This window comes from Pectinophora gossypiella, chromosome 17 (assembly GCF_024362695.1).
Source record: "Pectinophora gossypiella chromosome 17, ilPecGoss1.1, whole genome shotgun sequence".
Taxonomy (NCBI): domain Eukaryota; kingdom Metazoa; phylum Arthropoda; class Insecta; order Lepidoptera; family Gelechiidae; genus Pectinophora; species Pectinophora gossypiella.
Genome location: NC_065420.1, coordinates 3,829,523 through 3,845,323, shown reverse-complemented (window position 1 = coordinate 3,845,323; position 15,801 = coordinate 3,829,523). Strand labels below are relative to the sequence as shown.

At 34.9% G+C, this 15,801-nt stretch overlaps 1 protein-coding gene across 1 annotated transcript in view; it reads right to left on the bottom strand.

Annotated features, from left to right (window-relative positions):
* LOC126374411 (putative phosphatidate phosphatase) overlaps positions 1 to 15,801 on the bottom strand; it is an 83,998-nt gene that overhangs the window by 47,961 nt on the left and 20,236 nt on the right. Inside the window, exon 2 of the mRNA XM_050021054.1 lies at positions 5,797 to 5,948. Within this exon, the coding sequence (XP_049877011.1) occupies positions 5,797 to 5,948 (152 nt within the window). The remainder of the gene's footprint in view (positions 1 to 5,796; positions 5,949 to 15,801) is intronic.

The following is a 15,801-nucleotide window of genomic DNA, read 5'->3' as shown; positions in this document are numbered from 1 at the left end:
TGATAAAATATGTAAAGATGCGGCCGGGTAATGTGACTTAGTAATACCTAGATTGGCGAGTGTCGGGTAATATGAACAAAAACAAATCAGATACAAATCTAACCCTTCTAAAGTGCGTGATTTAAAAGTCACAATTGTAAATAATTCAAATTGTCAAAAACCCGTTAAACACCAAAATAAATCTTCTTACAATAAAAAAAATAACAATACAATCTCAAAAATGTTGGCAGAAAATGCCTAATGCGGTTTATAATTGAAAAAATAAAAGTAGTAGGCATTTGAGGTCTGATGCTTAACCGCATCATCTGTATTGGTTTTCTTCAATCAGTAGAATAATAATTATAAGAAACAATGACACAAAACTCTTAAAACTAGGACTTCAACGTCTTTAACAATAGATACTAAAATTGTTGCTAACAGCAAAAACATTCAACTTTACAGCTAAACCACAAAACTGAATTTTCATTCACTGTTCCTCGTATTGTTAAAGGCTTAGGAAGGTTTCTTTTAGAAAGTGTTATGGGTTTCTAGGTTTCCTAATAATTTACAAATGTAAGTGGCAAAGAGCCGTCTAAACTGCAAATTGATTTTACATGTAACCACGTCTGTAGAGAAACGTCGCTATTTTATTCATAGATTTTATGAATACTTCTTGCTAATATACGCAGACTCATTCTGTTACATACTTTACTAAAGCTCTAGTGGTAAAAACACTCAAATACCAATCAATACAGACGACGTTTACCACGTTGCGAAAAAAAATCTTTAACCAATACGTAAAAGTCAATACAAGCAAAAGTCTTATAAAGTCATAAAGAAAATACATAAAAGATAAGAATGTGAGCCAATACGTGCGTAACAAATCTGTTACTTCACATAGAACACAGCAAGCATGACGTCAACGAGATATGATAAACGAGCGAAAGAACATACATATTATATACCTAATTAAGTATTTGTATGGATTTAAACTTTATAACTGAAACGAAAGGACCCACAAATCATATATAAGAAAATAATTGAAAAGAAGTGGCCCCAGTTTATCCTAGTGGTAGACGCATCGGATTATGTCGTTATTAACATGATCGAATGGATAGATGTACCTAATTTTACCATAATTTTATTTATGTCATATGCAATGGGCAATTAGTAATTTTATACAAACACCGTACGGCTGATGATACTGAAAATCAGTAGCTAAAAAAATATATTTCATGCAAATAGTTCAACTTACATACATACACATACATAAACTCACGCCTATTTCCCACCGGGGTAAGCAGAGACAATAGAATTCCATTTGCTTCGATCCTGACACACTGCTCTTGTCCTCCACATTCATCAATCGCTTCATACACGCACAACACACACACGCAAATAGTTCAAAAACAAGGAAAATCTTCCATAAAAACTACTGTTTTTATTGACATAAGATAAAACAGTCGAAACAATACTAATATTCAACCGAAGTATCACATAATCCAAATATTTACCTAATAAACAGACTGACATACGCAAAAAAGATAAACAAGAAGAAACGATCGTGAATAAAATGGGAAATGGGTGCTAAAATACGAAAATATTAGTAGGCGAAATGCCAAGAGCGCTCATTCATATCAATATCAGTGTTTCAGAAAAGTCAAGGCAACAATAAAGTGGGGCGTAGGAAACATTAGTGAATGTCATTTCGCACGAATATGTTCGTATTTCGGGATTTTTTTAATAGAATTTAATAAAAAAAAACTATTTGTCATCTGTGCAATCCACATTGATATGAATATTAAGTCAAGTTAAGCCATTAAGTCCAATATGATTTCACTTCAATTTCCGCCGGTTTAGTGCACAATTTAATGCGCAAAGGAACTCCAGTCATAATAATAATACAATGAAATACACGAGTTGTCACAGATAAAAAAACAATTAAATGTTTATTAAGCTGGGAAACTCATGCAGATTGTATCTCACAATTACAGAAATCAAGATGAACAGGAAAAGAAAACTTAAAAAGTCAACATAGACGCAGCAATTAAATAATAGGCACAAGCAATTAAAACGACATGGTGACATTACGGTTTCTATAGGAAATGACAAGCAAGAAAGCGTGAATGTTGGTAGATCTAATGGCACACATTAGGATAGTGAAGCCGTTTCTAATTTAATTACAAACGAACACAAAACATCAAGGGAAATGGACATAAATGACGAGAAGAAAGACACGCATGGTTGCACAATTTGTGCGAGAGATGGTTTAGATTTGTAAACTGCTTGAGGCGATGTAATTGGATTCGTAACAGTGGACGAACTTAGAGCGTGTAGTTAATGTGATAATGTTTAGGTGCACAGTTTGATGTAGCAATTTTATTTAAGCATATTCATATTCAATCAATATTAAGTATTAGACTATAAAATGGTACCGTAACTAATAAGGTGACTAGTTGAGGTATTATCTATCAAAGTACAGTAGATAACATCATACCTATTCATAAAATGTGAAAAATATTACAATCGGTCTAACTCAGAATTTGCTAGTAACAAATATGTATATGTTTAGGAACCTCTATGAAACACAGTAAATGTAAATAAATACTATGCGGATCTCCTTTTAAAGGTACCTAATGATCCAATACTAAAGAGATATGCTAAGTAGGGACATGAAAGCAATAAATTAAATCAAGATTAAGGGCTTGAAGGCTCTAACACAGTCACTAAGGTAGTAAATAGTATGCGAAGGACAAAACGTATTTGTAGCATTTAACCAGGAGTAAGCATTCCTTGGTATTCCATTAGGGGTGTTTAAGTAAGCAAAGACAAAGCTTCTATTAATGGTCATCACCTCCAATTATAAAATTAACACCATTAATAAACAAAAAATATATATAAAAATCCCACGTCAATACCACTTAGCGATATACTTAAAGGATAGATATTATCAAAGATCCTAGACGCATCACATGAAAGCGAATATTAAAACGATCAGAAGGAATGTCGAACGGTTAACAAAGGATCGAATATCGCCAGTCATCCGAATAATCAATAAGGAATCCTTATAATCGATACCCATTTGATATCGTTTTAATTTAGAAGACATCTGATAGCGTGACGCTACGTATTCAGATGGTCAAAAGTTTTCAAAATGTTTTTAGTAACCCAAACACACAATTTTCACCTCACAGTAACAATGTGGTATACAGGATTCCACACCACTACCTTGTTTTAACACCAGGGTTGTTGAGGTCGCCAGAGAAGACGAAAACTTGATTCCGGCTGTCCTACGTAGATAACAGTACACACAGTGACACATAGTTAGACGCGTCACTCTTATTTATTTGAGATATGACGAGGAAAAAATTCAATAATAATACAATGTAACGTAATTAACAACTATTTTTGCATGCGTAAAAAATCAATAATGGAACGAAATCAGATTGCCCGTAACTAATTTAATTAGGTACCCTAACAACCAACCATAAAACCAAATAGACACTATCTCTCAATAGTAAATGTCAACGAGAGTAGGGCCATAACCATATCGGGTCGATCTAGTTTAAATTATTGAATGGGAGCCGATAAAGTAAGGGTTGTCCGTGGGACTCACACGCACGTGTTGGCGTGGACGATATCTATGATCAAATTAATGGAATATTAGGTGGGATTTGAACAGATTGTGGTACTGATAGGGGAAGTCAAAGGCTTCAACGGTGTTTAGGAAGATAATGATACAGACAGGTGTTGTGATTTATAAAATGATTAATATGGGATTGACGATTTTGGGTGTTCAGATGTAATCGATCGACATTGGATTAAATAAAAACAAGCCTGTTGAAAGTGATAATCTGGCTTACAGAATGTGCGCTTTTAAAGTTGGTAAACAATATAGATTTCATAACAATACCATTAGTGCCAAAGTTGGCAACTTATACGGCGCCAAAAATAAACAAAAAGATACAAAAAAAGGAGGCAACAGAAAGCCCACCCAAGTTTTAAAACACAATGCAAACACTTAGAACAACAGATAACAATGCACGAAAAACATTGTACAAACGGCGCCAAAGACATTTTCTAAACCCTTGCTTGTCATCTGTGCCCGTAATAAAACGGATTAGAGCGAATATTCGTCCAAATGTTTGTGTTAGCATTTCTTTCACAAAATCACGCCTACATACGACCCAAGTTGCACCAATAACGATAAGAATGTAGGGTCCAGTGCAAACAAGTAATCGATGGGACTAATATTGACAGACGTTTGGTCTTGGAAATTTTTACGTAACCTCACACCTATGGTATTTCGTTCGGTCGTTGACGCGGTCTAAGTGTAACATGTTTACTTACAATACATTATGATTACACGTTGAATGTAGTTCAAAAAACTACTTACATAGTTACAAAATATTTACTTAAAGAACCCGCTACTTATCGGCTATCATCCGTCAGCACTACGGTTTCTATTACTTAGACGCAATATTACATTTTACACAATCATAATCTAAAATATATTACCATATTTTTGTATCGAAAAGCAATCAAACGAAAGTAACTGTGTCTTTGGGGAAGGACATAACGATAGACCTATGGACATAGGTAACTAACTTACGCATCGTTTGGCACATTGCCCAGACATTTAATAGCAGTCTCAAATAGATTTATGGCAAAGTAAAATCATAAATGTTTACTTGAAAGTTATGTCGGAACATAATTATGTTCATCATTTTCGATACTGTGTTCCTCAGTGTGTGCTGAGGAACACAGTATCAAAAATGATGAACATCTTTAATGTTCTTACATTGAGCTATTTTATGCGTTATCGAAGTTTAGACGTTAGAATTATGATACTTAAAAACGCTTAAAAACGTTTAAAGATAAAGAAGCGAAAGCATCAGTAGATAATATAAGAATAACCACCGCAAATACTAATGAAGAGAGACCATGAAATTAAGAAGCGATATCCGCAAAGCGAATCGTTTTTTGTCGAGCAAATAAACAAGTCAACCGTTAAATGGTTGCGGTTGAATCTCACGCGCCGCGGTGCTTTACGGTTGACGTAAACTGTCAAACAGGATTTGGCTGCCTTCACATTGCTACTCCTGGATATTGTAACTTTATCCTTACCTACCGTACTATCGACTCATTTTTGTGCTTAAATAATTTCAACATTGTTGCTCAGAGGATGAGTGCCAATTCTTTTTTAAAACGGTAAATTCCGGTAGTCTTAAGAATCCTTGGAAAGTTGGACAACTGTGTGGATCTTTAAATCAAGACCTAGAAACCAGTTATGGTACTCATTTACATATTTCAGTTGTAGCAATAAATCTCTCGACAAATGAAACTGAATACATGTAAATGAAAACGACATTTTGAACTAAGTCTTAAGATGGAAATAATGAACTGCGTAGCTTTAGTGACAGGCTATCTGTTCTTGTTAGGGTGTCAGGCTTAACAAGTTAGACACAACAGCAATACTTGTACGTATGGTATTACTTCTGTCTACAAGACTAATTAAAAGCGAACATACCAACATTGCTACAAATTGTTATATTTGGGCAAAAACGGTGCACGTCCCAAGTCAAGACAAAACATTTTGAAAAACGAAAACTACGAAAACCATAACGGGGTTTTCGTACTTACGAGTAAGTAGTACTTTTAAAAGTCTAACAATATCATAAGTATTCTTGTTTATTCTACGCTATTAGCTGACGCTCGAACTATCATTAATTGTATATGATTTCTTTCGAAATCATTTAAAACTCCTACAGTACATGAAAACATCTGCAATATACATAAATAGATAAAGATACTCACCGATATAGAAGGAAGGCCGATTCCAACGATGTAAAGCATAACATTGGTGACTGTGGAATCTTTATAAGGGTGCTTCAGGGACTCATCATCACAGAAGAAACCTCGCTTGTACGGTGTACCCCACAAGTAGAACGCGAGGATTAGGAAGCCAACTGTAACAAGGAAGATAAAGCTTTTATTTGGAATGTATATAGAACTACAAAATAAGAAGGTAAAGTCAAATTGGTAAGACGACAATTATAATTACAAACATGTACCTACATCATTAAAATCAATATATAAATAGAGCAATTACGTAGTAATGAAGTTAGTAATGTTAAAATTAAGTAATTATTCACAGTATCACACCAAGATGAAAAAAAAGTATAATAACAATATTAAATGAATGCTGTAAAATTTATAGAGTGTAAAATTAACAGAAAATAGGTGTAAACCTGTTCTTATCTCACCATCTAAGTATCCAGATAATAAAAAGAATCATAAAGTCAGACACAACATAAATAACTAAAACACATTCTCTCTATAAATCAGAATCATAATTACTGAACAAGAAATGCATAAAAAAGAGGGATGATTAAAATCAACCGTAACCCGTCAAGATGGAATTTAAATTGGAGTAGATGACGGAACCAACCCTATTCGGGATACCAAATTAACTATTGTTTCACGGATTTGTTTCTTCAACAAACACGTCTAAGGATAGACAAAAAACAGCAGGTACTGGGTGGCAGAGTCAGTCATGCTGGAAATGACTGGAGAATATAATATTGCATTATAAAAATATAATATTTCATAAAATATAATTCTAAACAGATATGAAGCACTATAATAATTTATGGCCTAATTTACTCATTAGGATTTATAATCAGCCACTGAGTTCAGATATTAGGCAGAGATACCAGATTTTGCACCTGTTCAAAACATCAAATTATAAATAAGAACTCTCTCAAATAAAAGCTCTAATTATTCAGAAATTCGATGAGCATTTTTGTTGTTTCGGACAATACAAGGAAACCAATAGAGCCACTTCCAGAAAAACTATAGAACAATTGAAGTCAGAAAAGGCTCTCCCTTTGTTATTGATCTTGGTCTTGGTAAAAATAACAAACACGCTTTATGGCCGGACCATTATCGAGTTACTGCCACTCCTGCGCTGAGTGGATTGGATTGTTCCATAGAGACTTTAGTTCCATGGATAATTCTTTGCTTTCATACTGATTACTTAATTGGACGACATCGTTTGAAATTTTGGATCCTTTAAGTAGAGGGTACAAATTGAATAATGATTTTGTTTGGATGCATAGTTTTTTGGATGTAACCTCTGATAATAAATTATAAACAGATATTATAGATATATTGAAAGACCTCCCTGGTGCAGAGGGTCTCAGTCGAAAAATAAACAATCCTTCATGAAGTGGACAGATTTACAACATAAGTGAAGTTGCTAAAAAACTTTATGTAGCCAGTAGGTATATAAGAAGGACGTGATGTTGGCATATTACGAACTAACGTGCCCATCGCCTGTCATAGTACAATCACCGTAAATATTACCCTTACTTCATACTGCTTTTGGATGCCAATTGCAGCAAAAGACCACCCATGTTTGAAGCCACGCAATTTGGTTCATTTATCGACTTCCTCATATCGCGTCGCGAAACACATATCCCAATTGCAGAGTGGGAACTTTCAAATACCCACTATATAAAACCAGTTACGTTGCTTTACATATCATCTCGGCCATTCATTTATATAATAAAATCAGGACAACTATTAGTTCTAAAAACGATGATATAAAAGACAGAAGCGCTAGTAAAAAAGTATAATCGCTATCAATGATTCGATGAGCCACAAGTTAACAGAAATCAACATGAAACTACACTTGTTATTGATGGCTGACATTAATGAGGGACCATAAGAAATAGATATTATTATGATAACCGTATCGTCCATATAGGTGCAATCCCTCATGTTAGGGAGCACATGTCATAATGCCTTCAGTCAACTTATACGATATACTCAGGATGATAAGCTACTGAAAGCAATCTATATTTATTTTTACTCCCAGGCTAGAAAATAAGTAAATTAACATAACAAACGGCCTCCGTGGTCCAGTGGTTGAGCGTTGGGCTCGCGATCCGGAGGCCCCGAGTTTGAATCCTGGCGAGGACATATCACAAAAATCACTTTGTGATCCCTAGTTTGGTTAGGACATTACAGGCTGATCACCTGATTGTCCGAAAGTAAGATGATCCGTTCTTCGGAAGGCACGTTAAGGCGTTATTCCCGGTTACTACTTACTGATGTAAGTATGTAGTCGTTACATGGTGGCTTTTGGCGGCTCAGAAATAACCCTGACACCAGAGTTGATGAGGTTGGTACTCCACCTCACAACCCACACGATAAGAAGAAGAAGAACATAACAAAAGCTCAGGACCATATTTAGCAATTGAGCTAGTCATAGGTACATCTATCGCAAGATGAATTAAGTACGCACCCTTTGACGAACTTTCTGTTAGACCAACGTGATAGATTCTACTAAAGATAAATTATTAACTCATCAAGTCCGGTATTGGGGCACGAACCAGTGCTCCCCGTTAAAGAGTCCAATAAAGAAACAAAACTACTTAAATAAAACACAAAAAATCTAATACTAATACAAAAACAAATTATGGTCATACTAGTATTAGAGCTACTAAGGAAGGACACACGTGTTTCAAGTTCCCAAGTAAGACAGGTGTATAGCAGAAGGCACCTGCTAATGTCTGCTATGAATAGAGGCTATGCGACTAATTACTAATGCATTAGTTCTTAGTATTATAAGTTTTGTTAAACGTTACAAATAAGCAAAGAATATACGGCGAACGACAATGTTGTTCAATGGCTATGAATGCACGTAGTATGTATTCAGTCTTGTAAGATCGTAGCAAACGCATATTTTTAATTAAACAGCATTTTTAAAGACATTGCAGGGTGATTACACAATGACGTTACTTTAGTAACATATTATACGTCAATGTGATAACCCGAAAGTAACATGATCGGTGTTTCGAAAAAGCTCGTTAAGCAGTTGGTTTTGCTCGACTACTATCAACTTAAATAAGTATGTGGGTGTTACATGAGCCATGCTAGAGGCCTCTGACGGCTCAGTAGTAACCCTGACGCCAGGCCTGATGAGGTCGGTCGTGGAACTTACAACCCACACGAAAGAAAAGAAGACTTCAAGAAGAAAACGGCAAACTAAAAGACAGTCAAATCGTAGTACTACTAAGTATATGTATTAAAGTGCATACTAGGTATTCCTCATCATTTACCACCACCCATAACCATACATAGCTAGCTAGATTACACTACGGCACACATCGTAAAACGCAATATATGGTAAATGTTTTCCGCAAACAGAAGCTTTTCCAATACGCAATACTAGAAGACACACCGCGCTGCATTTGCATAATAAACCCACATTATGTAAAGGAACGTTAACTTCACGCCTTACAATGTTTTTCCTTTATGGTGGCATGAATTTATGACGTCAGTTTAATTTTTCCTCACAGGTGAAACCTTCTGCCTTCATATGTGAAGCGCTACCGTTTTTTCCTTAAGAATATTTACAATCTGTGAAATCTCTGTCTTTAAAGATATATTTAGATATAGCTATATTTATTATTGTTGGTATATATTTGTTGCGATCACAAACCTCACTTTCCTCTTCTAATCTAGTCAGATTTCGCCTATAAAATTCCGCTTACAAAAACCACCTCGTTTACCAACCCTAAAAATACATTGTCAACATTCATAACATAATATAAAACAATGCCGATTTGAACACAAACGTTCTAAAAATAGCTAAGACTGGTGACACAGTCAACAATATAGTAACTAACAATAACAATGAAGGCACGAGAGCAGTAAACCACATTAGACTATCCCACCCAATCACTGACCTTTACACAATACGATGGACAGGTTGACAATGTCTTTTTTTGTGATTGTGACTAATCATGATCCTTGCTATGTTGACAATGAATGTCAATAGTAAGTCGAAGTGAAAGTTCTTATAATCAAACTTAGAATAACAACAGGACAGAAATATATAGCCTCGTACGAAAAAGACTTATCAGGAAAATCCAATCTTCTGACAGACGTCAATGTAATAAATCTAAAGTTAATGAAGTATAGGAACAGATTATTAACTTTCAGTGCGCAGCTAGTCCAGCGTATTATAAAGATGTCAGTGATTTACTAATACATACATACACACCGTTCATAAACCACAGCATGATTCATGCGGTCAACAAATTAGGTCGATGACTCTACTTATATAATGAGAGGCTAGACGCAATCTTAGATCGCGGTGTTAAGTTGTTAACCGCAGTAATCCACACGGAAGAATAGAACAATATGGGTAAGGAGTGTTGAATTTCACACTGTTTATGAGTTTATGTTGAATTTATTACTTGGAGGTAATAAATAATATTAGGTATATAACTCTAGAAACATATTTTGAAAGAGGCAAAAGGTTTCTTTTTAAAGAAAATATACGCCACAAGCAGCAACTTATCATCTCAAAGTATTCAAAGTAAAGTCAGATGTCTTGTTTGATAGGTAACTATTGTTATCTATTGTGATAAACATAGCAAGAATAATTGGTATGATCAAAAAATCTGCTCGTTTCCCAAATGGTCATTGACCCTTCTTTTTTAAACACAGCAATCGGACGCATGGATACATAGGCAGAATGAGTATTGTAAAAATAGTCAAGGGATTTAATGAATGACATTGACGTCAATAAACTAGGCTCAGTTCCAATAAATAAATCAGGAGCAGTACGTATTAAATAGTTCACAGACGAATTCAAAAATTTGGAGCGAATGACAAATAGTCAAGTAATGAAAGCAAATGGAACAACGGCATTTGAAAATAACAAATTGGTAGAGTCGAGCTTTGAAACCGATTTAGATTTCGTATGTTTTTAAATTAATGCAAAAAGTCTACTAATAATAAATGTTCACCAAGTCAAAGTTTTCACGAGTATTTTAAAAACTAACATGCTACATTTCCCTGAAATCACGATCTCGATTTAACCCCAACACGAAACAGTATAATGACTCTGGCAGGTGTATACAAAGTCAATAAAGTGAAAGACGCCATTAAAATGTTTGAATAAGATAACATTAGTTTCTCTTTACAACTTGATTTAGGACTTAAGAAAGAAATAAACAGGAAACCACTAAACATCAAAGAATGTAAACGGAACGACATGTTAAAGTAAACTAAACGCAGCATAAAATTTACTCTTGTATCGATTAATCGGAACTTTCACTGGATTTTTATGGGATTTGTATTACTGTCTTTGCTTAAGCGGTGTGTTTGATGTTTTAAGAACTCATGGCACAGCAGACGTTAACCACGAGGCTCTTTGGATGGTTAAGAAATTGCGTAACTATACGGTTGATGACCGTGGAGTAATTAAGTAATATAGTAACTACACACGCTTCCTTTACTTAGAGAAGGCATAAATATTTCCGTAACCACATCAAGAGTTCTTTAACCACGATTTTCGAAGTACTCTAAATGTAAATGTTTTATTTTGGAGTTCTAAGCATGGGATAATAAGTGTGCTACCATATACTCATTAATTGTAATTGTCAACATATAGATTACCTTCATTTAATAATGTTACAAGGTAATTCGTAGCTGTCAAACCACGTCACAGTTAATGTTTACAAATTCAAAACTGTCAACTTCTTGATGAGAAGATTAAGAACATGCCATTCAAAACGGCAGCTCGTCTAAGTCCGATAAGACAATTATAACGCCACCTCAAACATGCAAACTGTGTTAGGTAAAGATGACATCACAACTTGACAAACTTCACGAAATACACAAGATACTTCCCAAGCTCCTAATTAACAAGAATAAGAGTCAAAATCTTATGATACACTTCCAACGGACGGTAAAAGCGATTTGTTATAAAATGTTAGGTTGCCAAACAGAGGTCAATGACTCCGAGATTGTTTATAAAAAAATTGAGCAACCTATTCGCAGCCGGTCGGACAAACCGGTCGAAGGATGTCCCTGGACCGTAACTTCTGGGTAACGACGTCTTTTGTATGTTAAAAGATATTTTATAGTTTTCATTTAAGACCGTAAAGAGCGAAACGCTTAAATGCACGCGATAAATTTTAAACGTGTAGAATTTAAATAACAGTGATTGTAGGATTATTAGTGCTCTTAAATTGTATCTGCACGAATCTTGGAAGTTCGAAGCTAGGTCAGGAACAAAAAGGGATAATTGGAGCATTCAGAGTCTCGTTAAACACGCAACGACATTTAATAATATTTCTTGTTAGTTTGCACGCAGCAGCTACAAAGTAAAGGCCGGTAGAGTTTTAATACACAAAGGACAGAATAATTTTCCATGAGCGGAAAATAACATTTATTCTACACATAAATATACCGTCTTTAAGTAATTGAAATTGTTTGAGCATAAAACACTAAACGCATCGCATAGAATATGGAATTCTTGTTCTACATAATGAGGAATATAAAGTAGGTGGTCGACTTCGATGGTGTTCTTGTGGAAAACATGTGTATGCATATTAGGCGTTTGATGAGTTTACAAACTAACTGCGAGTGCATATTCACACGAACAGTCCAGTTGTACAAATACAAGTGGGAAATCAAATAGGAGACAGCATACTTGAACACAAGAACAAGGCATCGATAGAAATAGACGTGAATACGAATGAGTTTGAGAAAACGGGGCAACCTGAAAATCTATTTAAGCGATTAGAATTTATATATGTACATGAAAATCCGCCCCATATAGTGGCAGATAAAATAATTCATCATGTTAGAATAGTATTAGTTTTTAAGTACGACGTGCCAGAGAAGATCGTGAATGCACGCATCCCACTTTTTTATTGACATTGTGATTGGGATTCAATCGTCAAAATATGTTTTTCTCACACTTTAGTGAAGAAAATAAAACACAAACATTTATTAAGACAAATATGTCTTGCAAGTGCAAGACAAAGAAATTAATCGGTCTACAATTATCGCTCTCCGTGCGGGTGGTTCAGTTTGATTAATTGTTCTTTGGCTAATGGAGTAATTATGCTTGTACTGAGAACTAACTGCTACAAGTTCCTTGTTCACTGCGGTCTTTATTTTATTCCATTTAAATGGATGCTTCAACTAATAACCAGTCGCAAGCAATTTACCTTCAATAACTTTCTTCTTCACATTTATTTTTTCGTACTACCCACTTCTTTCAACACCAGTGAAATCTAGACCGAGCTAAAATAGAAAATACTAATCAATTATTGGAAATTCAAGTTTCTATAAAGCCAGAGTATTACTGCAATAGTCTCACGCGCAAGCGATTTGTATTAAGGAGATGTGTGACATGACAACATGATGAGAAGATATACAGGATAGATAATCCATGAGATTAGATCAGATATTGGATTAGAAACTTAATGCAACAGAATCTTTGCTGGGAATAACTATAATTTGTTATTACGTTGTTACTCGCGCAAGAAATTCAATATAAAATAAAATTACTTTTAACACTGCCAGGAAATATTAAAATACTAGCGACTCTACTTAAGACTTCGTACGAGTACAGACTACAGATCATAACAGTAAAAACCAAATGCAAATCCATTCAGTGGTACTCGAGAGTAGCCTTAACATACATATAGAACAAATCTCTCTTAACTATATATAACAGATAGATCTATTGATATTGAAACGCAATATACCTAATCTAAACTAAATCATGCATATTTAACACATTTGTGTAATATGAAACGTTGTTATTTTAATTTATTGTAATAAGGCTTGCGTAACTAGTTTTGACATAATAGGATTTGCAAGTATGTACTGTATTCATTGATCTCTAGTTGAATAGAGAAACGATCTTGTCATTGTGCCATTGCTATTGTCAATCGTTCTCTAGGTTAGAGGGCCAGCTTAAGCTTCTAAAATAAGTATGTCTTTGCCACAACCATAGAAAAAATAACTAAAAGAATTATGTGATGATATCAATATACTTGAATGTACCTAACTACTTTTACGTAATCATGTGAATTATATATATGTCTATATTTATAAATATTTACTGTCTCGTATATCTTTTCAAAGTAAAATATCAGGCGTTAAAAAGAACGTAAAAGTTGGCTATTCGAGTTGTCGATCAAAAATCCAAAAGTAAATTCAATAGCCGAACTTCACAATAGCCTTTACAAACGATGTTCGTAAGAACACATCAGATATGAAATTCCATTCCCATCATGCTTTCTCCTCCCACTGAATCTTCAATCAGTGACTCCCCCACATTATCGGTGCATTATATCCCAAAACAAATGTTCCAGTGTCGACTTCCATTCCACCCAGGAGTGGGGGTCAATGTGCGACTGCCATCAAATGACCACGCGCGCCAGTTACGTATCGTTATGGGAATTAGAATGTACGATCAAATGTGGGGGCACCAATTGATTTGATTGAACCGTTGGACAGCGCGAGTGACGCTGTCAAAAATCGAAAGGGGTATTATTAATAGTTGGTAAATTGAGAGCAGAAGAGTTCAAAATAAAGCTGAAAATACATGTAATGAGCGATAAAAACAAAATACAGTAACATGCTTGTGATTGCTAATGATGTAGATAGAGACACAAGTAATCAAAACTCAACTTGCAGCCATTTTCGATTCATACGCGTATGAAGTCTAAGACGAACATGATGAGCCATCGTTCCATAGGCTGATTCGCTCATGTAATAGTCCATTATGTTAAAAAGGACACTATGTATCTAACAGTTTTTACTTGCCTGGAAATATAGGTAACTGAAAGTGTTCTGCTGCACCGAAGTGCAGCATAGAAAAAAAAATATGAATAGAATTTATTTGTCTAGAGAAAGCAATTAGATGCCATCTAGACAAGAAGCGTAGGTAAAAACCAGTAAAGAACCAATCAGTGATAATGAGGATAACTCACAAGAAGTTAGAGATACGATAGCAATCGACATCTCGAGACGTAATAGTAGCTCGAATGAAACAGCGCGCCCATTCATGCAGCAATGCTTGTTTTTATTTGACGGCTGCCACGAACAAACATACAATATGTAAATCGTATTACACGAGTCAACCGAACGTTATTGTGCTTGTGGTTCTGGTAACCGGACGCGGAATTGTATGGAATTTAGTACGTTTTATTAGAGGGCCTAGTTATGCGTGTCGATCAAAAACGATCAACAATGCTAAGCTAGGTTGTTATGGTCAATCAGTGGATGAGTTGTTAAGTAGCGCTCGATTTCAACTGATAAAACTCTTAATTAAGCCATAGGCACTGATTAGAATGTACACACACATACATTATATAAATCACACCCGTATCCCTATCTCGGTGGTCATTCGGTTTCATATGGAACTGAAACCATAAAAAATTATCCATCATTTTTACCAAACTTGGACATTGAGAAATTATAATTTTGATCAAATGCCGTTACGACTGTAATAGATATTTAGAAAGTCTAATTCAATCAAACACTTACACCCAATATTCGAATGAAATTTGAATGAGACTCTATAAAGTAAGCCTACGAACAAGTCTCTAATGGCTTCTTTTAACAACTGGCCATAAGCAACGCGTAAACTTATGGGAAATTTACTATGGTTTTATTATGGTGTGAATGGACATGATGAATAGTGTGCTATGAGATGTTCCATGGTATTTATGATGTCTAGCCTAAGGACTCCTTAATTTTATAGCAGTTGTAAAATGCTCTCCCTTGTAATTATCGTGGGGCTAAAAGTATCAGGAATTCTCGACGTAATTTCTTTACTTAGGGCTTCTAAGAATAGCTGAAGTAAAAATATAACGTGCCAAAAATGTAATCTGTAAAGTAACTCGGCTACTATTACATATGAAATGATATCGCTTTGTTTACGTTATGGACAAGGAAAATAATCGCAGTTTTATTACCATAGAGTTTCAATTGAAC